Source organism: Lonchura striata, chromosome 7 (genome assembly GCF_050655825.1).
Source record: "Lonchura striata isolate lonStrDom1 chromosome 7, ASM5065582v1, whole genome shotgun sequence".
Classification (NCBI taxonomy): domain Eukaryota; kingdom Metazoa; phylum Chordata; class Aves; order Passeriformes; family Estrildidae; genus Lonchura; species Lonchura striata.
Genome location: NC_140709.1, coordinates 37701885 through 37729431, shown reverse-complemented (window position 1 = coordinate 37729431; position 27547 = coordinate 37701885). Strand labels below are relative to the sequence as shown.

Below are 27547 nucleotides of genomic sequence, written 5' to 3'. Positions count from 1 at the left end.
GGATCCCCACCATTGGGATTCCACAGAGGAGTTTGTTCTGGGGTAACATCTGAGCCTCACCAACATTTAAGCAGCAGAACATGAAGCAGATGGCAGTAAATGAGCAAAACCATAGCAACCTTGGAGGAAAAAAGGTCTAGGAGGAAGGAGAGAACAGGAATAACAAGGCATGCTTAATGAAACAAAGGTACAAAGACTTGAGAGTGCTTAACACCAAATCCCAGACTAAAAATTGACAGGGGCCTGGAGTGCCAGGACAAGGGGGAATGGCTTTAAACAAAAGAAGGGCATGGTTAGATGGGCTGCTAGGAGGAAATTCTTCCCTGTGAGGGGTTAATGCCCTGGCACAGGGTGCTCAGAGAAGCTGTGGCTGCCCCTGGATCCCTGGCAGCATCCAAGGCCAGGTTGGATGGAACTTGGAGCAACCTGGGATAGTAGAAAGTGTCCCTGCCCCTGGCAGGGGCTGGGATGCAGTGGGCTTGAAGGCTCCTCCACTCCAAACCATGCTGGGATTCTGTGGACAAGCAGTTCAGGCGGAGGCAGCCTCTGCCCATAACCACAGCCCTTGAAGTGTTTTACTCACAGCTGTGCATCTCTGCTAAGGACACTGCCAAGGTCCTGCAGGGACTCACAGCTCAATTGTCTTTGGGATTATAACAAAAGGGAAAACTATTGGGCTGGGTTTTAATCTGCCTCTTCCCAGTTTCACAACGTACTTCTTAATCCTTAAGTAAGAAGGGATAAACAAGAGTGACTCCATCTTTACCTCCCCCTCCTCTCTCATGCTGATCCCTCTTGGCTGCCCCACTCCTCACGGGAGTTACTCTTGCCTGGACCAAATTCAGCACCCTTTTACTCTCCCCACACTGATCCACAGCAAGTTCAAGCCACCAGCACATCCATCACCAATCACCACCAGGTTCTCCTATAGCTGTGCACAACCAGCTCCTGGTTTTTGCTTTCCCTGGGCATTCATCAGTATCTTAACCTGAAAAGGCTGCAGCAGATTCCTCCTGGATTTGCTGCTGGGTCTTTTCAACACGAAAAAAAGAAATAAATTATTTATTCCTAGACATGATTTCCTACTTTTAAAAACTTTTATATACACAAGGACCCTCCCCTTATCTGATGGCAGCTCAGCTTGAGTTCTCACTGAGAGCAATCAAAATGAAAAGATTTCCTTTGTCCTCCCCTATAGAACTCGAGTAAATGTGAGTTATGATTTTCCCCATAAAAGCCAAGTCTGCCCTTCCCCAGTTTCTCATTTATCCCTCCACCTATAGACTCGCTCTCAATTCCAACTCAGTGGCAGCACACTGAGTGTGATTAATGCAGGCAGAGGCAAACTCTTCCCCCCCCCGTCACACCCAGGCAGCCACAATGAAGTCAACTTCAATGGGTGTGATCCTCTAAGCCAGCTGAACCTACACTCTTCCCATCCCCAAAGTGCCCCTCTCCTCCTCAGGAACCTGCAAAGGAGTGATGGTGCCACCAAGGATTCCTCATCCTTCTGCAGCCCCGGGCCACTGCTGCAGTGACAGCACCCATGTGCCAGGACCTGCAGCACCAGTTCAACCCCAAATCAGCTCATGGCCCAACTTCCCTGCCTGTCCACCCAAACCTGTGCTCTGACACCATCTGCCCATTCAGACTGACCTTCTTCAGGGCTCTGAACTGAGGCTGCAGAAAACGGGCCCAGAAAGTTTGTACAGAAGTACATCTAGAAAAACATTTCCCCTCTCCACCAGGGAAATGATGACTTGTTTATGCAACACATTTCTGAAAACATTTTTTAGAACTGGAGTCATGTCTCCCAGATTGCTATGCTGGTTGTCAAAACAGAGCCTCTTTTTCCCTGACTGTACCATATGTAATCCTAAATCCACTTTCCCTAACTTGATATCACCCATGCAAGATTTGGAGATGATTAGTGGAAAATACACAAATGAGACACTGTTCTCCAGAGAACAGCCCAGCAGGAATAATCTGACGGGTTTTATATTTATTAGCCTGATGCACATCTAACTTGTTTAAACAAAGCTTTTGTCAAATGTCAAAAAAAAAAAAAAAAAAAATTAATGCAATCCAAGGCATGGTCTCAAAGGGAATTAATGCTGTTCTGGAACCAGTGCAAAAGCCTTGGTTACAGCAACAAGGAAACAGTGCAAAGGGGGCCTATTTTCTTTCAGTTGCACAGAGATCCACTATGAGAAAATGGCTGATTTCCTAAGAGCCCACATGGAGAACCTAAAGCAGGAAAGTGGGGTGGGGAACACGTGCTCTGTGTGCATGAGAGCATCTCCCTGACCTCCTGGGCAGAGGAGATGGCCCCATAAAGCTTCCCAGCACAGGCAGGTGCCCTGGATGCTCTCCTGTCTTGTCTCCTTCCCCTGGCAGCACACCTGAGCAGTGCACACTCCCCTCAGGTGCTTCAGCTGCACAATTAGTTTTTATCTTCCTGCAACAAGGCTAATACCCACTTACTCGATTTCATTACCCTGCTGCCTGTCAAGACACCAAAACATTAAACCAGCACCAAAAACCTGGGACTTAGCACTGCACTGCTGAGGCTGGGATGCATCCTGAAACCAACAGAAAGCCAAGCAAGCAGGGAAAGGCTCATATCAGCCAGCACCTTTTGCCTGAAAAGTGCTTAAAAAACAGTTAATAACAGTCAGAAAAGATAATATGTGACTAAATGCTCCATTAGGAAAGAGTTTCCTTCCACAGCTGCCTATTTAAAAAGCACCTGCTACCACCAGGCACTTTGGAAAATACAGGACCCATGCAAGTACAAAGTATTTATTCTGGAAACCCAAAGCATTGGTCACATGAACTTTAGACTCAGAGGCTGTAAGATAAAGCCTTTCAGCTCTCCCCTGCAGATAAAGCTGCAGGTTTGGAGGAAGCCAGCAGTAAGGAAAAACCACCAGAATGCCAAGGTCCATTCCCTGTCATTCCTTTGGCTTCTCCTCCCCCTCCATCCAGCACCCACAGCACCTGAGGAATTATTGCAATGCCTGAGATCTAAACCAACACAGAAACTGTGCAAATATCCATTCGTTAATCCTTCTCCACTTGAGCCTTATAAAGCTGAATCTTTACTTTGCCAGAACTGGTAATATGACATATTTTTAAAAAAACGCCACTCATCCAGGAATGAGACTGTTGTGGGTCTCCACAAAAATCCTGCCCTCTGGCTACACTCTTATTTGTGTTTCCTGGGTGAACCAAAAAACTCAAGTGTATTTTCCAAGCTTCAACAGGTTCCCATCACCTCAGGCACATACTTTAAATCAAAGCACTGCACTAGAAATGGTATCTTGAAAGGAGCCCATGCAGAGCTCAGTAATCAGAAACCAATTTGTTCACCTAAGAGACCAAACCCCTCTGTCCTTAAAGTCCTGGCTCTGAAGCTTTTCACACTTGCTATTTTACAACATGCAAATGAGGCCTATTAAAGGATCATTTGGAAAAAATGAGTTATTTTTGCACAAGCCCTCTTGCTACATCTTGACCTATAATGTACTCTAGCAAACCATGCTGTAAACTGAGTTCCTGCCAAACTCATGCACCCAAACACTTTCAGAATCTCTCCCTTCAAATTCTGTTCCCTACTAACCCTGTAACCTCCCATTTCCTTTATATGAGCTAAGAAAGGAAAGCTGGGGGCCATTTATATTCTTTGTCACCTTTGTGCCACTTCCTCAGGTAAATGTGACCCCATCAGCCACTGAAATTCATTACAAAAAATTCTTTTCATGTTTAGGGGGGGAAAAAAAATGTACCAAAAAACCCACCTAAAGATCTAAAATGTGGTTCAAAGCCAACAAGAAGGGTGTCAGCCTCTACTCCAGCAACACCATCAGCACACGCTGTCTGGAAAATAATTAGCTCAATCAAGTGCAGCCTTAAATCCTTAATAAGGTGCAGCCACTTGGAAGCAGGACAGTGGGGAAACAGAATGCAACCAGCCACGCTCTGCAGATCTCCAGAAAGCAGCCCAAAAGCAGCCCAGGACCCAGAGGGAGCAGCCCTGCCCTTTGCAGAGCTCCCCAGAGCTGCTCCCCCCGCAGCCAGAGGACTCCACTGAGCACATCCAGGCAGCTCCAAACCATTTCTGGCTCCTCCTCCCCGCTGAAAGGGATTTGCTTTTTCCCAGGCAAAGGCAGGGGGATGAGGAGAGCAGTGCAGGCAGCAGCTGCTGCCAGCAGCTGGAGCAGACCCCAGCACAGCTACAGCATTCTGTAGTTTTTTAAGCTGCGGTGCATGAAAGTTCACATCCCAGAATGAAAACAAAGCAAACCCCAAAATAAACTTCACTGTCTTACTAATTAAAGGGATTCGTTCCTCCAGGAAGGCCAAGACAAACCACTGCTGTGGGGTTAAGGATGTATTTTTAGCACTCAGTTCTTCATCATTTTTATGGAGATTGTGCAAGGAAACCAGAGCGTGGCTACCCTGTAGCATCATCATTAGCTCTGTCTAGGACGGGTTTTTTTTCCCCCCTTAAATTTATTTGAAATGCCACAAGACATAAGCATAAGCTAAATCCCAGCAATACTGGAATTTCTTCTTCAGCACCCACATTTTCATTCCCTCTCAAGGAGCCAGTGAATTTTGACAGCCACCACAGACTCCCAGAATGGTTTGGGTTGGAAGGGACCTACAAAGCCATCACATTTCACCCCCTGCCATGGGCAGGGACACCTTCCACTAAACCAGGCTGCTCCAAGCCTGGCCTGGAATACTTCAAGGGATGCAGCAATTTCAGCAGATGTCTTATTTAATAATTCCGGCACATTTTTAATTGCCTTTGCTGATCTTTCTACTTAATTCACAGCAGTGATGGGGCCTTACCATACTTACCATAGGTCACATTGTCAACAAGTAATACTATTTAGAAGATAAAAGCCTGAACTGACCAGTGACAGGCATGGATTTGAAACCAAAGGAAAAAGAAGCATTTCCAAATTTACTGTCTTCACCTAGCTCTAGGAAACTGGTCCCAAAGGCATGGAATATGAAAATCTCACTATCCTAGTGCAAGTTCACTGCTGTTCTAACAAGCTAACAAGTTTCCACTTGTAACTTGGTCCCAAGTGATGGCTGTAAAGTTGTTTCAACCACATTCCAGATTTTTTTCTCGACTGCTCAAAATATCTAAACCCGGGATTAGAAAAATGGCATCAAGTTGTAGCTGATGGAAGCAGAGCTGGAAAAGTGAGATGCCTCCTGCTCTGATTGTTCTGTTTAAGGAAACCCAAAGCCAGTTTAATACAGAAATCTTCAGATTCAGTAGATGTGCTTATTATCCACATCGGCAAGAAAATGAGGGGATAAACCTTTATATATGATGGTAAAGCAATCCCAGCAGTGAAATCTCTTCATTCCACAAAACTCTAAAGGTTTTTTTTTCATGTTCATGGATAAACAAAACAACTTTTATCCTAAACACCAACAAGAGGCAGACAAGAAAACCCAACTCATTTTATAGCAGTGGTTTGGGTGACCCCCAACATCTGAAATCCAAGTCTCCAGACCTTTTTAATATAAGGCAAAGGTAATACCATCTGTACCAGCTGGCCCCAATTAAACACTTCACCTTTATCAGCTGTGGAAGCATTTCCTGGTGGGCTGAGAAGCTGAGAACCACCCACCATTCACGTCCCTGCCGACTCAAACAAACATTAATCAGCCTTTTAAAGGTGGTGCTCTACCATGTTATGCAAATTACAACCAAGTCGGGGAGATGAGGAGACCACAGTGAGGAACCTGACAAGACACACCTGGATGTGCAACAGAATATTCACCATTCAATAAAAGCAGGTGAACACTTCCAGCAGCTCCTGATTACTTATGTAAAACATACTTCCAGTTATTAAACATCATGGAACAGTTTGGGTTGGAAAGGACCTTAAAAGATCACCTACTACCATGGGCAGGGACACCTTCCACTGGACCAGGCTGCCCTGAGCTCCACTCATCCTGTGCATTCAAAGAAAGAGGCACAGAACACAGATTTCTTTCAGATAATCCCTATTTCCCAACTCATTCTCCTCTTATCCAGACAGTAAGACGAACATCTCAGGACAACTTGCTCCCCTTATCTGCCTCAGTGCCAGCCTCCACATCAAGAGCAGAATATTTACAGATCATTTTAGGACTGGCCATTTCACTGGGAGCAGTTTATCAAGGAGCCTGAAACAGTGGGAGGATCACACCCTGCTGCCCTTCCCTCTGGTAGCACCCACAAGAGGCTCAGAAAAGGCTCACAGCAGTTTTAAGCAGGATCACCTTACCAGGCTGCACACAAACCTACTGTTTTTATAGCAGAAAACAGCTGTTTTGATGAAAAAGCTGGACAGCAGAAAATGCAAAATGAAACCATTACCTTGCATGGGATCCAGCTGCCCTCCTCCATGAAGCCCTTGCATCCCTGCTTCTAGAGGTGCCTCCAGGCTCCCAAAATGCTGCCTCCCTTGGAGGAAATGCTGTCCAGGTGCTTCTTGTGAGGTGATTTTCATTAACCCTGCCCAGCGTTACAGCTGAGTATCATCAACATGCCCTGCTCTATCCCAAGCACCATGGATACACATCAGAAAGTGTCTGCATCCCTGTTAAAATCACAGGAAATTCAGGATGGAAAAGACCTCCAAGACCAAGTCCAACCTTATTCTGAGCAGCTACGCCAGGTGTGTGCTTACAACAAGACGTGTTTGTCATCTGCAAACCTCTAAAACAATTATCATGGTGAATTACACCAAGGCTACAGCAGGGAAAAAAGAGATCTCAAACTATGTTACCTATTAAATTGCTTTAGGCACTGTAATACACAAGAAGAATGAACAGAATTATCTAGGGAAGCATTACATGAGGTTTTCCCCATAAAAAAGCAGGCAGGCAGTCACAGAGGGCTCCCAGAGAGTTCCTGGATGAAGAAATCTCTGCATAGACCAGTCTCCATATGAAGGAAAAGCCTGAGAGAAATGCAGTAACAAACCCACCATGGATTTCAGGCTGCAAACTGTGCCTCTGAATGAAAGCCTTGCTCAGGATTGCATCTGGCACCGAGAACTGAAAACCTGTGGCTGCTCTCAGGTGCTGCATCACTGCACCTTAAAATATCCATGACCTGCCTGTTCCCAAGGGTTTGCTCTGCCACTGGAGTGACCCCAGCTGAGAGCATCCCTGCAGATACCTTGGATCACAAGGGCTGTCCCTCCATCCTTCCCCAGAATTCACGACCTGCCGTGCTCATTCCCATTTCCAACAAAGGAAGCGAGCATTTTCACCTGGAGGGAAAAAACCTCATGTGATTTTAAAGTTGTTCTCAGACAGCTGAACTCCCCAGAGTCAGGCATTTATCTTTTAAATTAAATAGAGATGTCACCACAATCCTTATTGTTTAAAAAAAAAAAAAAGAAAGAAAAAAAGAAAAAAGAAAAAAGGGAAACATGATGAATTTCAAAAGGAACTATTGGAAATCACAGCAGAAGAAATGGAAAGCTGACTTTACCCAACTGATATCTGGGGAATAAAATGTCCATGAGGAAATCTGAGATTTTCTGCATAAACCAAAGAATAAACAGTGTAAGTTTGTAAAGCTTTGATACTCTATTTGCCAGTCTGTACCTCAATGTCTTCCCCACACACAGACTCACAGTGAGCATTAAGCATTTTGAAGCTATAATGAAGCATTTGTCAATTAAACCCTCAGAAAGTCAGTCATTTACTCCGAAGCATGACATCCACTGGCATTATGCACGAGCATCCATGTTAACCGTGCCACAACACTCCAGTAAATAAAGCTCACTACCCAGGCCAAAAAATGTTGGGGAGGGAGAGCCCCTGGAGCTGAAAGCAGATCCTTTATCAAGAGAGCAACACCCAAACCTGAGTTGAGGAACCCCCCACCACACAAATCCCCTGCCTGCCTGCCCCCAGACACAGCACCAATAATAAAGGAGGAATGTGATGCCATTCTTTCAAGGCTGCTTCAGCACAGGATGTTTCCTCCTCACAGCAATTTCAAGGCTGTTGAAGTTCTTCTCAGTAATTCCCAAGTTATTTCCAGAAGTGATTTATAACATGCCCAGGGACAAAAGCTGCCAACAGCACAAAAGTCTGCTGAAAACTTGACCTTTGGGGTTTTGCATTGATCCCCCAGCCTTTATTGGTATTTTCCAAGAAAATCCTATACTTAAATCTGACTTTAATATAAACAGCCATAGAGTTTCCAGCTCAAAAATCTGCTATAGGAATTAAATGCCACACTCCTTCCTGAAAATTCAGGTGACCAGAACCTCAAAGACTCAAGACTTCAAAAGTTGTACTGTAATTCAAGCTGCATTTACACAAACTGGCTCTGACTTCATGTACCAATTAGTGTCCTGGAAATGCTCCTCAAAAATGCTGCCAAAATCTGTGACAGAATCAGTCAAAATGCCCTTCAAACTCCCAACAAAACAACAAAAAACCTCACAACCACTTTGACGCCCAAGGTTTTGAGCACAAGTCATCCACTGGAAAAAACATGACATTGAAATGAAGGAAAAAATACAAGTGAGAATGCTGCAAAACTGCTTATTTCAACACCCAGCTGATTTTATTGGTTCTGCAATCACTTTTTCCTAGGTTTGGCCTGCTGGGTGCATATTCCACTAAACAAACATGAAGAAATAAAGGTGGTAAAATTCACTTTAAGTGATTTCATGAGTTGGAGTTAAACACAACTGCCTTTATTACTCAAAAATTCCCAGCCCAGAGAGTAAAGACACAGCCTGACTCCAAACTCCTATCACACAGCTCACCAGCTTAGCCACAGCCATAAAATGATTAAATATGCATAGGAATGTGCTTGAAATAAAAGCACTGCATGCAAACTCCATTTGATATGGATTTTTATATTATATAAAATTTATATACATGTTTATATATATACATTTACATATGTATGACATCTACGTATTTACATACATACATAAATAAATAATATGTAATCCCCCAAAAGCAGCATGCCATTGAAAAAAAGGAAATTAAGGAAAAGAACCCCTCTGAGACTGCCTGAAAAGGGTACAAGAACTGACAAGATAAGCTAAACTCCAGTGGTTTGAGCCCAAATTTAGCCTTGGCTTATCTGGGAAGTGCCTTGTGGAGGTTACATGGGGCTCCTTGGGCTCTCATCCAGCACCCACTGCTTGTTGGTCAAGTATTTATCAAAGCTCATCATCTGAATGACTGAAAAAATGCACAGAAATCCATTTTCATTAATCTTAGCAGGGAAAAAAAAAAAAGTGGTTTATGTTTTGCTGTGATTTTTGTTCAGTTTTTACTGCACAAAACCCTTCCTTCCTCCTCCCTGAGGGCCTGCTGGGGACAGGGACAGCCCATGTCAACAGTAAAGGCCAGCAGTGTTTGTGATGACACATTCCTAGGATTATTCTGCAGGAAAGGAACTCAGATTGGATCCAGAAAGAAATTAGCTTTTTACTCGGTGTGAACCACAGAACCCTGCTGTAACAGTGGAATGCACAGGAGGAGTGGGAGCAGGAATTGTGTCCCAAATTTGCAGAGCTCACTGGAGCTTGGCTGGGTAACTCAGTTTCCCCCTCCTGCAGGAGAGAGGAACAGCTCCATCCCTCTGGGTTTATTCCCAGGGGCAGCAGTGGCAGCTGGCAGTGGGCTGGGGGAGGAGGCTGGACAAGCCAGCATGGACCCAAACCCACTCAGGGCCACCTCAGAAGCCACCAGCAGCCACCTGCAGTGGCTCTTTGGGACAGGGCACTGGGCTGGCAGCCAACTACAACTGCAGGAGAACTGTGTGAAGTCCTGTGCTGGGGAAACAGGTCACACACATTTTATAAATCATGACTACATCATAGCCAGCTCCATCAGCCACTAAATGCTGTCAATCCCCCAACTGGGGGGAGCTGGTTTTCCATCCAAACTGGTTTTCCATCGGTTCTTCCACATAAAAACAACCTGTCTCCATACCACATCCACGCTATTTATGGGCAACATCACACTGATACAGCTGATTCTCAGCCTAGGGGCCCTAAAAATACAAACCAGAGCAGGCATGCTCGGATCACACTCCAGTTCTTCTTTATTTGGGGATGGAAAGGGATTTGTTATCAGTCAATTCCTGACATACTTTGCCAGGGTAGAGGTTAAGGCAAGCTGTGACAGGAACATAGCCTGTAAGTGCAAGGAAGAAGAGCTTCACCTTAACACCTCTGCCTGGTTACTGCAGCCAACCTCAACAGGCATGGCCTGTGCTCCTCCTGCCAAAGAAATTTCCAGGAGGTACTCCAAGAACAATTTCCTTCAGTGTGCTCAGTTCATTTCCAAGCCACCCGAATGAGAGGACACCACAAGGTGCCCAGACACACATTCAGGGCCTGCAGGGATTTCATACAGAAGTTTCAGTGGTACAGTGTGAAATAAAACATCTCTGACTGCAATCCGTAATCCACGAGGAAATCAGAGCTTTCATTTCCATGGCAAAAACCATCTAATAGTAGCAAGGAATTAATACAGCATCACTTAACAGTTACCTAGAACAAAACTGTAATTAACACAGCAAGTAAGTCCCACTTTGTTCTGGAGTCCTTTATTTTAAATGCAGCTTTCTGTTCCCCCATCATAGCAATCCCAGGAAAAGTCCTGCTTCCAAGATGCTTCCTTGCAAACCCTCAGATTTTATTCAGAAGGGACACAAAGGTCCCTCAAAATCAAGCACAGCTATTTCACCACCCCAAATCAGGATGCTTCCAAAGGGATCAGATGAGAACTGCCAGTAAAAGCCACACAACAGAAAGGTTCCCTCTTTAAAATAAAGGATAATACAAATCCTGCTGCTGCTCTGGCTGAGATTTAGGTGGGAGAATCTGGGAACAAGTGATGAGTGGTACTGACACCCTGCTCATCTCCAGGAGGACCTGGATGAGGAATGCTACTGGTGCAAGGAGCCTCTATGAACATCCAGAAGCACGAGAACGCCTGGTGCTGAGGGATGTGCTACAGCCAGGGACAAACACTGACCTGCCCTGTAATCCCCACCCTCCTTCCAAGGATTTCTGCCAGACTGGGAGGGGCACCTGGCCTTAGGGACTGGTCTTACACGGCCTGGGACAGCTCCTGGAAAGGTCTCCTCTTGACCTGTAGCTTCACCACTGAAGTGTAATGTGGCCACTGTGGCAGAAATACAAGAAGCAGAGCAAGGCAGCACTGCACAACCACCTCAGGACAGAAATAGCACATCTGCCTAGGACTGGGATATCTTAATCAGAGCTGAACTGAATGAAACCATCTGCCCAACTAGAAAACAAAGTCTTATAGCCCTCATATAAAATAGCAGCCATTGTGTTTCTATTTTACAGGCACAACGGAACTGAAAAACTCTCAGATTCCACTACTAAACATATCTGTGAAAATATATATTAAAAATAATATATTATATTATATTATATTATATTATATTATATTATATTATATTATATTATATTATATTATATTATAATTATATGAATATATGTTTCTAATATATACTATATTATACGTATTGTCTATATATAAATAATACATATTTTATGTTAATTATTATTTCTTTTAATTTTTATTTTTATATAGCATATATAAAATATATAAATATAAATCAAACACTCAAAAAACCCTCAAAAAACATGAAAGCTTTAAAAATTTGTATATTAAAATATATAATTTTCATTTCTACAGATTACATATACATCTATTTAATTTGTTTTCATTTGAGCATCTCTCAAAGTGATTTTCAGAACAAGTTCTTCCACACTACCAGCTGTGTTTCCCGGAGGAAGAGGGCACTTTGAGCACACACAAGGCTTTAGGTGACTGCAGTGCTGTCTGATCAGCCTCTGCTTAGCATGACTTCTCCTGCCTGCCTGGAGTTAAAAATAGAGTCGGGTCAGAGGCATTAGCAGGTGATGCAGTGGCACACACCAGTCAGAGACACACCTGAGGCTCTGCAGGGCCTCCCCAGTGAGGAAATAAAGCAGGTGGCAGCAGTAAAACCTGGCAATAATCTCAGGAATGTTTAAATCCCACCAGAAAGCAAACCAACTGCACAGATTTCGCTTTTTCCCTCCCCACCCTTTGTGTTCACGAGACCAAGAGATAAGAAGGGGCAAAAGGGAAGGATTCCTGCAAGTTTTCAAGGCAGCCAAAGGGACTCCCAGCATTTCCACGCCTCTGGTGCACACACAGAGAAATAATCAAGGTGTTTACACATCTTTATGCACAGCCAAACATACATCGCTCTTATCTGATCCCAACCTGCTCTTTTCAGAGCCTGTCATTCTCTAACAACCTCACCCTGAGTTACCTGGGAAGCTCTGCAGGTATCTAAAGTGAAAATAATGAATTTTGTTTCTGAGAACTTCGGTCCCTCTCCTTGAAGGCCCCATCCCCGCCTCACCCAGAAGCTGAAGTTCAGCTCTTCATTCACAGCAACCTTCTAATCTCAAATACCATCATCTGCCCTAAGCAGTGACTTTGCAGCTAACTCAGAAATAGCCAGGAATTTTGAAGACTTAGGACATGCTAAGATATTTTTGAGAGATTAGACTCAAATACAACAGTAACATATTTTGGCCAGAACTGCTCTCATTCGAAGGTTTTCCACCAACACCAGGTGACCCCACAGAGACAGTGCCCTGCAGATGGGAGCTGAAAGAGGCCCTTGACTCCCAGGGACTTAGGAACACTGCTTTTAAATCATCTTTTTTCAGAAAGAGTCCTTTAGTGTTGCCCTCTTCTTCCTCTGACCCTTGGGAAACAACCCTGCTATGCACAAATCTACACAGAATTAAAAATATCTCTGGTTTAACTCTTAAATTGCACAAGGCTGTCCAACACCATGCTGGAAATCTAAGGAAATTCCTGGCCAACAGCACAAAACCAACGGTAACACCTTCCCCCGAGGGCAGAAATTAGCCTCTTTTTATTAAAACAAACTCTTCATTGACAAAGTTAACAAGTCAGGATGTAAGAAGGCACTGGGGAGATCTCTCTTTAGACTTTGGGTACCTAAAGGGGCAGCCAGTGAGGATCTGTCATCCTGGGAGCAAGCAAGCCAACAATCTGCAGCCAAGGATAAAGCAAAACAGGTGATTTTTCAATTCAAGTCAGGGTAGAGAAGACAAAATAGTAATTTCTCTCCAAGGCCTGAGCACAATCTCCTGAAAGCCGTGAAGAGCAACACACGGTCAATTTTAACAGCTTCGGTAATTAAAACTGGAGAAAAGTTAAACCTTGTATCCTCTGTGAGCACAAAATCGGATTTTTCCCTGCAGGACACAGAGTCGAGGCACAAAAGCTGTTGCCTTGCCAACATAAATATTTCTGAATCTCTGAACAGAGGAGCTTCTGAATTAGGATGTTACATAAGGAACAGTTGGGTCAACATCCCAGTTTCCCAGGCATTTAACCCCAGATAGGAACACAACATGAGCCCTGGAAGAGCAGAAGATGTCTCAGGCATTCTGTCACTGTGACACTCATCCCAAAGAAGGCTTTGGGGCTTAGGAGCCTTGGTTTTGGAAGGAGGGAGAGCATCAGCTCAGCAGGAATGCTCCTAAGAGCAATGCTAGCAGGGTTAAGGGCCACCCAGGGCTCAGCCTAAGGACAGAAGTGCCACTTAGTAGTGAGAACAAACAGGAACTCATTAAGGTGAAATATTGTGCTTTTAACACCCAAATAACATCTGCACCCACAGAAGCAACAGAGAAACTAAGGAGGGAGGCAGCTCCATAAATGCCTTACACATCCCTACAAATCAAATCAAATCCAGCTGCACTGAGTGGTTCAGCACTCACTTTTGCAAGAGTTTTCCCTTATGTTTAATACATTGGCACTGCTCTTAAGCAACTGTTTGCATGGGAATAAAAGGGAAAAAGCTTGTATCAGTGATGCAGAACCCTGTTCTCAAACCTCACACATGTATATGTATATAAACAACAATTCCTAAACCAGCATTTTTAGGAATCCAGATTCTCTGTCAAAGGAGTCAGACAAGCTGACTGGCAAATACATGCAAACGAAGAGGGATTGTAAATCACTTGGAAGCACCAGGAGCTGGCAGCACACAGCACAGTATTTGAGCTCTCCTTCATATCTAAGCAGCAAAACACCAGCATCTAATCCTTCCAAGGTAAGAAAGATCTGCTGTGAGGCTTCATTCACAAAATGGGAGCTGGGAAGAACAAGAACCCTCTACTAACCCTGGGAATTTCCCAAGAAACTTTGAATTTATTTCTTATTAAGTTCAAGGCTGAAATGAACTTCCCTGAGCTCAGTAGTTGAGACACATCATCAATTCATTTAAAAATCAAAGTTGCTTGATATAACCAGAACTGACATTGCTGAATCTTTAATTCAATAGCTCTATCTAAAGGCTAGTGAAAATAAAGGTACAAATAAGGGGTGTCAGGCAATAAGAGGGAACATTTTTCAAAGCAAGGAGACAGACTTTGAGCACCACCCACGTGGAACATTTATAGCCAGGAAATACAGACGTGCCTACCTTTTAAATCCCAGGGCTTGTACTGACATTACAGCCAGATCCTACAGGGCTCCTCACAAAGCTCTCACTGTAACATCTCAGTACATGGAGAGATTTGCTCAGGGTTATCTCTTCACACCAGTGACCTTTACATCTTCATCTGGGCAGCTCCAACAGAACCCAAAACACGAGAACGAGGACTGAGCACGAGGTTAAATGATGACTGAAGTGAACCCACTCCACAAATATCCCTCCAAAGGGGACCTACTGACCAAGTGGCCCTCGTGCCAAACACACTGCCCCGAGTCCCTGCCTGTTCCAAAGCCCTTCCAGCTGCTCCTGCAGCCCAGCAGCTGCACTGCAGGTCTCTCTGCCTTGTTTCCCTTCTTATTCCCAAAGGAAACCTCAATAAATAACAAGGCCAAACATTAATGTTGTCTGTGATGATCAAAAAAAGACTGCAGAAAGCTGCAGCGGCACTGTTTGCTTATTCTCTCGCTGGCACTTCCCGCCTGCTTTGCTTTGGAGAAACATTTGGTACTATTTTGTCAATAAAGCACAAGTATTTGTCACACACTGTCATTATGTAGCAGCCTGAACCATCAAAAATCATCAAACGCCCCGTTTTCAACTCCTATCAAGATAATAGCTTTATGCTGGATGCTTTTCATGAACAAAATAGATGATAACTTCACGGGTTCAATATAGTGGCATTTCTTTTTCCTCACACATGAAAAAAGCCATTCTGTGTTTTTTGGCAGAAAGGGCCTCTCACTGTGTGTTTACTGCAGTTGCCATGGGGAAATCCCAACACCACTTATCAAACGTAACACCAGCATATTAGCAGTCTGCATTAATGATTTCTTGTTAAATCCTAGGCAGCCCAAAGTGCAAAGGAATATTCAGGCATTTAAAACATTTGCTCTCTGCTTTCCAAACACCAATTCCTGAGGTTATGGCCATGCCAAAGAAAACCCCAGTACACGTCATAGTTTCACAGTCATTACAGGGACAGCAGAGTTGTACTTGTTCAACTACTGCTGGTCATCAGCTCTGTAGGATCAAAATTAGCTCTGCTCTGCATCAGGGAGCCAAACTGATCATTCAAATACACCCAAGTGGTTCTTCAGTGGTGATCTAGGAATCCAAGACCTGGATGCAACCCTGCTAATGATCTTACACTGCTTTGAAATTGTATTTCGTGAAATTGGAGTGATGGCAGGTTCTGGCTGCTCCACTGGAGGAAGGGCTCAGCATCTGGTACCAGTGATTTTATTTTGCAGGGTAGGATGGTCATTACATCCGGCAAAGAACTGCAGTCAAGTCACGCAGGAACTACGAGCAACTAAAACCCTTCTGTGGGAACTCAAAATGTCTCTCAGACATTTTTAGAGGTTCCAGGCCTTGGTCAGAAGCATTCTAGACCCTGGCAGACAGCTGAAAAACAACTGTGATTTTGAGTTTGAGCCATGGAATGAATTACCAACTTTGGAGGTGGAACAAGCAATCACAAAAGGTTAGATAGTATAGTAAAAGTAGTTACAAAGTAGAGGGAAATATTTTTTAGTATTGTACAGGGGGGTTTTAGCACATGTACAGGGGGGTTTTCACTTTGTACATGGGGGTCAGAAGTTCTAAGATGGAGGAAAGTGGGCTGAACCCATCCTTCTTCCTTCTTCTTCCTTACCTCCATGTTCTTGGTGATGTTGGCACTCACAGATTGGTTTAGAGTAGAAAAACACTTGGCAACGTAGGTAGTAGGTATTGGGGAATAATTGTAAACATGTTATACGTAATATATCTTATAAAAGATAGCAGCAACCCTGGGCGGAGAGAGAGACAAAGAAGACAGCAGATAGAGAGGATGTCAGTGTGTGTGTGTGCCTCTACCCAGGCCACAGATCAAATAGCTGCAGTCCAAGAACATAATCTGTTAGATAACTAGCAATAAACTGCCTTGAGACCGAACAGCTAAGCCTGCGGAGTTTTTCTTTGGAAGCACGGGTTGGAGGAGGAATTTCACCACCACATGTGGCCCCAAAACAAGGCTGGGGTTCCCACACCTTCCTCTGGTCTGAGGGAAAAGCTCATCTGCCACCTCACATACAGAGCCCACATCTGAAAAACCAGAAACTGTACACTCACCAGCATGAGCAGAGTTCCAGAGGAAGCCCATGCCCCTTAGAATCACAGAATCCTTTTGGTTGGAAAAGCCCTCCAAGGCCATTGAGTTGAACCTGTGACTGATGCCCACCTTGTCCCGAGCCCAGAGCACTGAGTGCCAGATCCAGCCCTTCCTTGGACACCTCCAGGGATGGGCACTCCAGACCTCCCTGGGCAGCCCCTTCAATCCCTGAGCACCTTTTCCATGGGGGAATTCCTGCTGCTGTCCACCCTGGGCCTGCCCTGGCCCAGCCTGAGGCCGTTCCCTCTCCTCCTGTCCCTGTTCCCTGGAGGGAGCCCCGGCTGTCCCCTCCTGGCAGGAGCTGTGCAGAGCCACAGGGTCCCCCTGAGCCTCCTTTGCTCCAGGCTGAGCCCCTTCCCAGCTCCCTCAGCCCCTCCTGGGGCTCCAGCCCCTTCCCTGGCCATTCTCCAGCCCCTCGTGTCCCTCTGGCTGTGAGTGCCAGAACTGGAGGGGCCTCAGCAGGGCCAGCCCTGGGGACAATCCCTGTCCTGGGGCTGTGTCACACCGTGGCTGGCACAGCCTGGGGGCCACTGGCCTCTTGCCCACCTGGGCCCACTTTCAGCTGCTGCTGACCAGCAGCTCCAGGTCCTTTCCTTACAGATCCTGTCCAGCCACTCTTCCCTCAGCCTGCGGTGCTGCAGTGACCCAAGGGCAGGACCTGGCACTTGGCTTCTCCTCACACTGAGCAACCTCAGATTCAAGGCAAGGAATTAGGAGGAAAGGAAAAGGAATACCGTGTTCTGAATGTTTCTTTTCCTTGTGCAAGTTGTGCTTTGGTCATCTGCGTGAGCTTCATTATATAAACACATCATTACCTGGAGTGGTAAAGCAAGGAACAGGCAGATCTCTGGCAAAACAACAGAGCACTAATTCAACTAATTCAATTTACAGAGCTTTGGGAGGGAATGGAGATGAATGCCTGCACAACACTTCACAGAAGTATTCAGTGATCTGTCCCAACAAACTTACCCATTACTGCCATAAGGCATTTAACTGTCAAGTTTATAACAGAGGCATTAAAATTCTACATTTCTTTTCAATTTTAAGAGAAAAACAAAGACCGTGGCTGATAGCAGCTGGCACATGCTTCAATATTGTGTACACATTAATCCATCTCATTCTCTAATTCAGCCAGTGACCTTAATACCAGTTCAGTTCTTAATCACCTGGCTCTATCAGTGCAGCTGGCAGTCATTTTATTTGACACAAGACCTACTCAATAAATAATAAAAAAAGCCCTCTTAGACAATGCTTGAAAATGCTTGACCCTAACTACAATCCATTTATCTGCTGGGTTTTATTTTCATAACAACCTCTAGACAACATTCACAAGAACTGAAACAGCTGAAAGAGTGCTAGGAGGCTTTTACTTCATGAAATCAGGGACTCTCCAGTGCTGAAAAAGATTATGCTTATGCCAGCACAGCCCCAAAAACCTGCAGCCAAATCCCAGGGAGCCACACAGGACCAGTTCCAGTGCATTTGCATCTCCCTGTGCAAATCCCATGTGCTCCAGGTCTCTGCCCACCCATCCGTGCACATCAGGCTTCCTGGGCTGCTCTGGGAATGCCAGCAGCACAGCAGAGCAGTGACCACAGCAGCCAGGAGAATGACACAGAACTAACAAGAATTATCTCAAGTGAAGCTTTGCAAGGGAAAGGCTGGAGGCCTCCAACAGAGATCACTCAGCAGCTTCCCCCTGCTTCCCATGACTCCAAGCTGCAAAGAATTTGAGATAAGAGCTTAAAACTAACTCCTCTAAAACCTCAGGGGGAGAAACCTCAAAAGAGCAGTTTATCATATTATAATGATACTCTTTTTGATAATCAACAATTTTGATACCCAAATCTTGTTAGTGTATCCTAAAGAGAGGTTATTCAAACAAATTTATCTCAAAACAAAAGTAACAAGGTGAGAACCACTGAAAAATAAACTGTTTTAACACCACTCCCTACACCCTCAGCCTCAGAGCCATCCTCCTCATCTTCCTCAAGAGCAGCAAGTGTTCCTCTCACCAGGAAAGAATAATGAAAACTTCAAGGAGAAAAAAGTTTAGACGAGGAATGACATTCCCCTTAAGGACTTCTAAATGGTTTAAGGCAAAAATAACTCCTCTGGCTTGAAGTTTCTCTTTCTGCCTTTGGGGATAGTGGTCATGCATACAGAAAACCTTTCTTCTTTCAAATAAATGGATCCCCTGCTTCTCTGTGCAAGAGTTTTGGGAATTGTTACTTGCATAGGATTTGAGGCCAACAACATCAGAGCAAATGGGGTTTGCAGGTAGAAAAGGAAAAGGCTCGATGCTCAAGGGCTCTTCAGTGACAGCATGAATAACTACTGAGAGACTACAGACTGATCCCAGCCAAAAATCAACCTTTACCAACTCCACAGCCTAAGTCAGACCCAGTAACATCAAAAACATGTAGATTGAAAAATCCTTGACTCTTCTACTTTAAAACATGTTCAAAACTATGTTGTACCCGACTGCAGTATTTCTTTTCAGGAAATATCATCCAAGCAGATACTGCAGTACCCAGGTGAATATTTGAAGATAAAAATGCCAACAAGCTACATTTTTTTAAGCTTCTACTTTCTCTTAAAACCCTGGGCAGTCTTTTTGTTGCAAGTAAAACATCAAATAACTCATGCACAGCACCAAACACAGAGAATACCAAGGCCGTGAGGGAAACAAGTGTAGAAGCAAAATCACAGCCTGGTTTGGGTTGGGAGGGACTTTAAAACCCATCTCATCCCACTCCCTGCCATGGGCAGGGACATCTTCCACTATCCCAGGCTGCTCCAAGTCTCATCCAACCTGCCCTTAGACACTCCCAGGGATCCAGGGGCAGCCACAGCTGCTCTGGGCACCCTGTGCCAGGGTCTGCCCACCCTCACAGCCAGGAATTTCTCCAAGTTTCCAGGCATAAAACCCACAATGAAATGAAGGTTCCACCTGTGTGTCAGCAATTACTCCAGAATCCACACACAGGACTGTCAGGAGCACACCAACTCCACATCAACTAAAAGAAGCAAAATACAAGTTTTGGTCCAGCAGCAGCTTGTTCCACCCTTAAAATATTAAAATGTATTTGGCATGCTAATAATAACTAATTAAATATTGTTCTTAACATATAGTAGGAGAAATTCCAATTAGTTCAAGTTCAGCTTTCTAACTGTCACCAACGAGCAACAGCTGGAGCTGTGCACAAGGTTTTTTCCCAAACTGCACTTTTATTGGGAAAGGGAAGGAAACAGAGCACACCAGGCATGCCAACCCATAACACAAGCCTGCCACACTGTTGCCTACTGCAATCACCCTGCTGGGACACAGGGACACATTTTCTGCAGAGCAAGCCTCAAGGCTTCATTGTACCACACAAATTTGGTAGCGGCACACACAGAAACAACCTCTCTGGAACATCTCAGTGCTATGTACCACTAGTTATCAATTAACTGAGGTCTCCTCCCAGGCCAGGAAGACCGTGCTCCCAGTACCTGACCGTGGGCAGCTGGAGGAGAGCAGCAGTTGGAGTGTGCTGGCACAGGACAGGCATGAAGAGCCCAATGAAGTAATTAGCTGTTGTGGTTTCCTTGAACTTTAACCAAGGTCAGACCACAATTTCCGTCAAGATTATTATAAGCCCACATAAATAAAACCTACATCAATAAAACCTTACAGTCCTCAGTTGTTAGGTCTAAATATTTGGCTCTGCTCCTTGTGCCTCAAACTCTGGGCACGCTCCACTCGCAGCAGGAGCTCTGGATATGGAAGGAGCTGGCAGCTGGTTATTGCTTTCCCCAATAAACCACCTGGGCCCAACTCCACACCATCCTCTGCTGTACCTGGGCCTTCATGAAAGCTTAATCTAATTGAGAATTGTGTTTTCAGAAAAGCAGCAACTAGGAGATCATTTGCCACCTGATAAGCACTTGGTGCTCAAAGGTGACTATAATTGCTGGGTAAATGTTTCATCACAGATACTTATTAAAGATCTGAAAGCACAGCTGGAAGAAAGCACAATGAAGCTCCACAACCAGCATTTCTGGTTTGACAGCCAGTGATACCAGGATTCTTGCAGATCCTCAGAGAAAGCAGCTCGTCAGCTCTTCCCTGCTGTCCCACAGTAAGGTACCTCCATCCCATAGTAAGGTTCTTATTCAAGTTTTTCTTGTATCTGAGGGATTCACAAACCCCAAGAATTCCCTATCTGATTTCCACCTAGACTAGAAACGCTCTGGCTAATTTGTACACAGCTATATAAAATGACTCAAGTAATAAAATAATTCAAAGAGTGTGGCTTCTGATTCTATACTATGTTTTTCAAAAACATCTAAGTTCAAGCTCTTTTATTACAATAATCATGTGGGATTTATGAGACATTTACACCAGCATTTACTCACTTCTCCAGTAGTGCCCATTTCTAACCAACATAACCCATGCTTCAGATTGCAGAAGTCTTTCCAAAGGGAGAAAGTCCCAGTGCTGTGCAGCACTAGGCCACCCAGTGACCTATATACAGCAGCACTCCAGTCCAGCTTCTATTCCATAATTAAACAAGTGACACTTGCCTCACGCATCTGTCCTAGAATGCCCAACCAGTCACCCCAGAGAGGGATTTTTGGTTCAGGAGGACAGAGAGCCTGACCTGCACTCTGCAGAGCTGCACTCTGCAGAGCTGCACTACCAGGTGCTTCAAAGCACGCTGTATCCATGGAACAGTTTGGATTGGAGGGAACCTTAAACATCATCTCACCCCATCCCCTTGCCATAGGCAGGGGCAGCTTCCACTATCCCAGGTTACTCCAAGCTCCATCCAGCCTGGCTTTGGACACTTCCAGGGATTCAGGGGCAGCCACAGCTTCTCTGGGCACCCTGCGCCAGGGCCTGCCCGCCCTGCTGAACCCCAGTGCAGCATCTCCCTCTCCTTGCACCCAACAGCCCCTTGACCCCACCACCCATCCCCCAGCACCGATGCCGAGCCACCCAGAGGAGACAAGGAGGGGCACCTTTATGGGGGGACCCGTTGATGCTCTCGGAGCTGGACTGCGTGTCCACGGCGGCTCTCCTGAGGCTGCTAAAATAAGCCCTGGACCTGGAGAAGCTGCTGCGGGGGGAGCGCCCGTGGGGGCTGCCGAAGAGGGCGGCGGGGCCGTCCCTGCGGGCGAAGATGCCGCTGAAGAAGCGCAGGAGCCGGTGCTCGGTACCGGCGGCGGGGCCCTCCCGGCCCAGCCGCTCCGAGAGCCGCTGCAGGTCGCTGTTATCCAGGGTCCGGTTCTTGCTCTTGCTGCGCTCCCAGCGCTCCAGCCGGGACAGCGGGTCCGCCTGGCTCAGCACCTCGCCCACGTCCAGCGTGTTGCGCTTCTCGGGGGGCTCCGCGGGCAGCGCGGCGGGCGGCGAGGGCGGCGGCGGCCCGGGCAGGCAGCCGGAGCTGCTGTGCCGCCGCACCCGGGCCGGCTCCGCGCTGCCGCCGCCGCTCCAGTGCCTGAAGCTGAAGCTCCGCCGCAGCAGCCCCGACTGCCGCCGCGGGCTCTGGCCCCGCTCCGCCGGGGCCGGCTCGCCGGGCCCACCGTCCTTGCCCCCCTGCTCCCCGGGCGGGGATGCGGCTGCGGCCGCCGCGGCTTCTCCGGGTCCGGCGCTGCCCCGCGGCGCCCCGGGCACGGGCGGCCCCGCTCTCCTCGGCACCTTGAGGCGGCCCAGCTCCAGCTGCCCCGTGCTCAGCGTCCGGAAGGTGCGGAAGCCGCAGGGGCTGGGGACCCTGTCCCGCTCCTCGCCCTCCTCCTCGCCCTCCTCCTCCTCCAGCAGCAGCAGCCCGGCCCTGGTGAGGCTGGAGGAGCCCGGCGGGCGGCTCCGCCCGCGCCGGGGCAGCTCGGGGCCGGCGCGGCCGCTCTCCGGCCCCAGCAGCTCCTTCTTCACCATGGTCACGGAGATGCGGTACACGGTCTTCCTCTGCGGAGTGCCCCGCTGCATCCTCTCGGGGGAGGAGGCGGCGGCCGGCGGCTCGCTGCTGTCCAGGAGGTACATGATGGCTCTGCCTTCAGGCAGCGGCGGGCACCACGGGCATCGGCGCCGAGATGGATGGATGGATGGATGGATGGATAAAGGGAGAGACGCGGGTGGCTGGAAACGCAGAGCCACAATCCACTGCAACCCGGTTAAAAAAAAAAAAAATGAAATAAATAAATTGTAATTAAAAAAAAAAAAAAAAAAAAAAATGCTCCGGTGTCACACCCCGCTCTGCGGCGGGGTCAGGCTGGGCTCCGGCTGCGCTCCCCGCCGGCGGCCGGCGTCCATGGCAGCGGCATCCCGGAGAGGCGCCGAGGGACGGCTCACATCCACGCACGCATCCTCCTCCCGCGGAGTCCGGCTCCGCTCTTCACGGCATGGGAGCTGCAGCAGCCGCTTCCGAGCCCATTGTTTACAGCGCGGCTGCGGATCTGGCCGGGTTTGTCCCTGGCCTCTCCTCGGGTAGATGCGGTCGGTATCCGCGGCGGGCGCGGAAGGGCCGCGCGGAGCGGAGCCGGCGGTGCCGGAGCGCCCGGCGCACGCCCCGGGGCGGGCAGCGCGCAGCCGAGCGGCGGGGCCCGGCCGCGCCAGCCGGCAGCAAACAAGCGCCGGAATGGAGTCCCGCCCGCCCGGGAGCGGCCCGGATTCCCTCTGCCGCCTCCTCTCGGGAAAGGGATACGCCTTGCGCTTCCCTGCCAGCAGCGCCAGCAAGCCAGAAGCACGCAATTGTCCTCTGGAGGTCAGCCAGTCCAAGCCCCTGCCCAGGCAGGGTTACCTGCAGCAGGTGACACAGGAACACGTCCAGGTGAGGCTGGAACGACTCCAGAGAGGGAGCCCAACCTCCCCGAGCAGCCTGTTCCCATCAACTTACAGAAGTTCTTTTTCGTGTTGATGTGAAACTTCTCGTGGTTTAGGTTATGGCCGTTGCTCCTCATCCTGGTGCTGGACACCACTGAAAAGTCCGGCATCTTCTTCTTGGCATCTGCCTTTGGGGATGATTATATGTGATAATGGGATCCAGGATTTACTCAGGTCCACAAAAGGGCAAGGCGTGTGGTACCCATCAGCTTGGACCACGACCTGAGCTCAGATCTTAGTTCATTCTGCATCCGAGGCAACAATTAAAATCAGTCAAAACTACTCAGAACCGGCTTATTTTTTTATCTGTGACCCACCTTAACAAATGTTTGTTCACCACATCTCTGCGGTTTACAATTAACTCTGCACAATTAACAAGCCCCATTACTAGATTGGTTAGTCACGCAAAAACTCTTCCCAAGCAGCAATCAGAACCTGGCTCTCGTACACTGCAGGAGGAGGGCGTGGCACACACACCCCCTTTCACACCCAGCTTGCCACTGCTTTTGCAGGGATGCGGAGGTAATTAACAGCCAGTAAATGCCTGCTTTTAGTCACTCACAAACCAGGCTGGCAGGAAAAAAAAAAAGTTAAGCAATAACGCTTCTAGGTTCCATGCCTAACATCCCATAAAAAGGCTTGAAAAACCACCTTGCATCTCCCACATCTACAATCAAAACATCCTTCACCAATGCCAGTGAGGGTCAAAAGCAATAAAAAAGCAGGTGTAAAAACGAAGGAAAGCACTGCCACTTCCACCACAAAACCCCAAGTGCCACATCTACAGGTCTTTTAATTCCCCCGGGGACGAGGCTCCACCGCTGCCCCGGGCAGCTGTGCCACGGCCTGGCCTCACTTTCAGTGAGGAGCAGCTCCAGACCTGGGGGCACATCAGGCTGGGGCACACCCCCAGGAACAGCTCCAGACCTGGGGGCACATCAGGCTGGGGCACACCCCCAGGAACAGCTCCAGACCTGGGGGCACATCAGGCTGGGCTCACCCCCAGGAACAGCTCCAGACCTGGGGACACATCAGGCTGGGCTCACCCCCAGGAGCAGCTCCAGACCTGGGGGTACATCAGGCTGGGGCTCACCCCCAGGAGCAGCTCCAGACCTGGGGGCACATCAGGCTGGGGCTCACCCCCAGGAGCAGCTCCAGACCTGGGGGCACATCAGGCTGGGGCTCACCCCCAGGAGCAGCTCCAGACCTGGGGGCACATCAGGCTGGGGCTCACCCCCAGGAGCAGCTCCGGACCTGGGGGCACATCAGGCTGGGGCTCACCCCCAGGAGCAGCTCCGGACCTGGGGGCACATCAGGCTGGGGCTCGCCCCCAGGAGCAGCTCCGGACCTGGGGGCACATCAGGCTGGGGCTCACCCCCAGGAGCAGCTCCAAACTCTGACACCAGGAATAAGGGACGCTCTGGGTCCCAGCCTCTGCACACATCCATTTATTGGTGACACCGTGATCCCACAAGCTATACTGCTGCTCCGTTAACATAGAGAATTCCTGATTTAGCTCATTCCTACAGATATCGGTGCTGTCTTTAACGCTGACTAATTAACACTGATTATTCCTCTTAGCTCTATTCACCATGGAATAGACCTGCACATGTAGTTTCAGCAGATATGGATTCAAGATGAGGGGCTTCGAGCAACCTGCTCTAGTGGAAGGTGCTCCTGCCCGTGGCAAAGTTGGAACAAGGTGATATATAATGTCTCTGGGATCCTAAGGTCTCCCTTGGCCAGCCCAAAAAGAGATTTCCAGTTCCTTCTAAATGTTGTTCGCTGCCATAGAACGATGGCACATTTCTCCAACACCCAAAAGGCCACTTCTAATGGGGATTTCCAAAGAAAAAAATCAAAGGGAAGAGATCGGCGAGGGAAAAACCTGTTACAAAATAGGAGCCTAAGTGTGAAAATCTGTTGTTTATGTTTTTCTCAAGATGTAAATCTGTAAATTCACCAGACTTGGAGTGCGCCAGGACTCATCCCTCCTCGCGATCCAGGCCGCGCTTTCCAGCGTGCCGCGCGGGGAGCGCAGCCTCCTCACCCGGAGCGGGATCAACCATTTTTCATCCTCCGGGATGACAGACCCCTCCAGAGGAACCACTTTTAAGCGCAGACGAATAGCCGGCACATTCCTCCAGCCCTCTCCGGAGCATCCCACACTCCCCTTCTCCCCGCTCGGGGCTGCGCTCCGCTCGCATCGGGTGGGAACGCGGACATCCATCATCCGTCGGGATGCTGCAGCAGCTCTTCCTACGGGCAGTAAGTGGTACTCCAAGGTTGCTCCGCTGCTACTCATCACAACTTACCACCCTGCAACTTCTCGTAAGGCTTCCTGTAAACAGGACGAGTTGTTCTGCAGCCGCCTGTGCCGCTGGTGCAAAGCCCACCATCACCTGGTGGTCCGGCCATCCCCCTTCAGCCCCGGCCAGACGAACTACAGAAATCTGCTTTCAGTGCTCATCTAACACCGGGTTCGTTCCGGATTCACAGCGCAAGGGGTGTCATGTTTAACACTGCGGGCGGGATGCCCGCGGAGGGGGATGCCGCCCGGAGCCCGCCCGGCCGGGCTGCGAGCCAAGCGCCGCCCGGCTCCTGCCGCCCCTCTCGGCCCGCAATTAGCACAGATCCGCTCCCAGGACCGGAGGAGTCCCTCAGGCCCCGGGACGAGAGCAGCCAGCAGCCACGGCAGCCAACCCAAACAAGTGATTTGGCTCGCAGCCTACGCCCTGTGTCCTGAAGGGCCCTCGGCAGCGGCTGCCGCTCACCTTCCCTTCCCCGGGCGCTCGGAAGCAGAGCAGGATGCACAGGCACCGTAAGTACCAGGCTCTGCAAGGTGCCGGCCCTCTCCGGGGGCTGGGGCACAGGGGGTTACACCCTCCATTCCAACACTGCAAACCGCTCCGTGACCTTCTGCCAAGATCACGAAACACCCCCAGAGGATCTTGCTGGACAAAGTCTTGCTGCCTCTCCAGTGGGGTCACACTGGAAAGTACAGCCATGGAAATCCTCCATCCCATGCAGCCAGTAAAAGGCCACGTTTGCCATTTCCCACCTAGGATAAGCTCTCTAGCAGAATTAGAGGTTCACAATTCTCAGCAACGAGCCCAGTGATTTATTCTTAATCAGCGAAACACAAGTGTCTCAAACGTATCTTCAAAAAGCTTCAAGGCAAGCTCATGTGATCAGAGTGCAGAGGGAGCTCTCTGAACACAGCATTCACTGATGCCCACCCCGATGATGTTCTGGAGTTGAGTTTCACATCCCCAGCACACAGCACTCGCTGCCTGCTCGCCATCAACAACTGCAGAGATGACCCTGCTGGCATTCCTGCTCTCCAACAGCTGCAGAGCAAGGTCACTGAGCAGCAAATACTACTGGTACTGACTTTATCAAGCAAACACTTCTTGTGTCACTCCAAGTAATGCAAAGCAGGTGTAGCATTTTCTCTTTTCTAAAGAACTCTTTGCAAAAATAATTATAATTCTTTGATTCCTTGTTCTTAATTCCTTACAGGTGTTTCACATTCTGCCAGCAGATCTAACACAATCACCACTCAGATGTAAAAGCCCAGACACACAGAAAGAACAGTTGGACTTGATGATCTTAGAGATCTTTTCCAACCTGAACAATTCTAGGATTCTATTAAATACCTCACACACCAGCAGCATCTCACTCAGAATTAACATTTCCATGCTGAGACATACTGGACAGGTTTGTCAAAACCTTTCAGGGACACAATTCCTGTGATGCTGCTTGTTTATATGCCCATGTTTTGGATTTTAATGTTACCATTTTTGCAGACTGCAGGCTAAACTCTAAACACACAGTACCACTCTAAGTAGTGGTTCCTTTGACAAATTGATTGTGGAAGGCAAAATGAGGTCACCTGAGCAATTCTTAAGAGTAATTTGGACAGGATTTCACTTTTGTCTCCTGGAGAGGCCACGCT

The 27547-nt window shown here is 47.9% G+C and overlaps 1 protein-coding gene across 10 annotated transcripts in view; it reads right to left on the bottom strand.

Moving 5' to 3' along the window:
* Nucleotides 1-27547, bottom strand: part of AGAP1 (ArfGAP with GTPase domain, ankyrin repeat and PH domain 1) — a 308457-nt gene that overhangs the window by 221488 nt on the left and 59422 nt on the right. For 2 of the 10 annotated variants that reach the window (XM_085585532.1, XM_085585533.1), the window contains exon 1: nucleotides 21735-23240. The exons of 2 other annotated variants lie outside the window; for them this stretch is intronic. In XM_085585532.1, the coding sequence (XP_085441658.1) occupies nucleotides 21735-22749 (1015 nt within the window). In that variant the 5' untranslated portion in view covers nucleotides 22750-23240. Of the gene's footprint in view, nucleotides 1-21734; nucleotides 23246-27547 lie in introns of those variants that run through there. 6 more of the 10 variants (XM_085585530.1, XM_085585531.1, XM_021536096.4 and 3 more) reach the window with 6 other exon arrangements.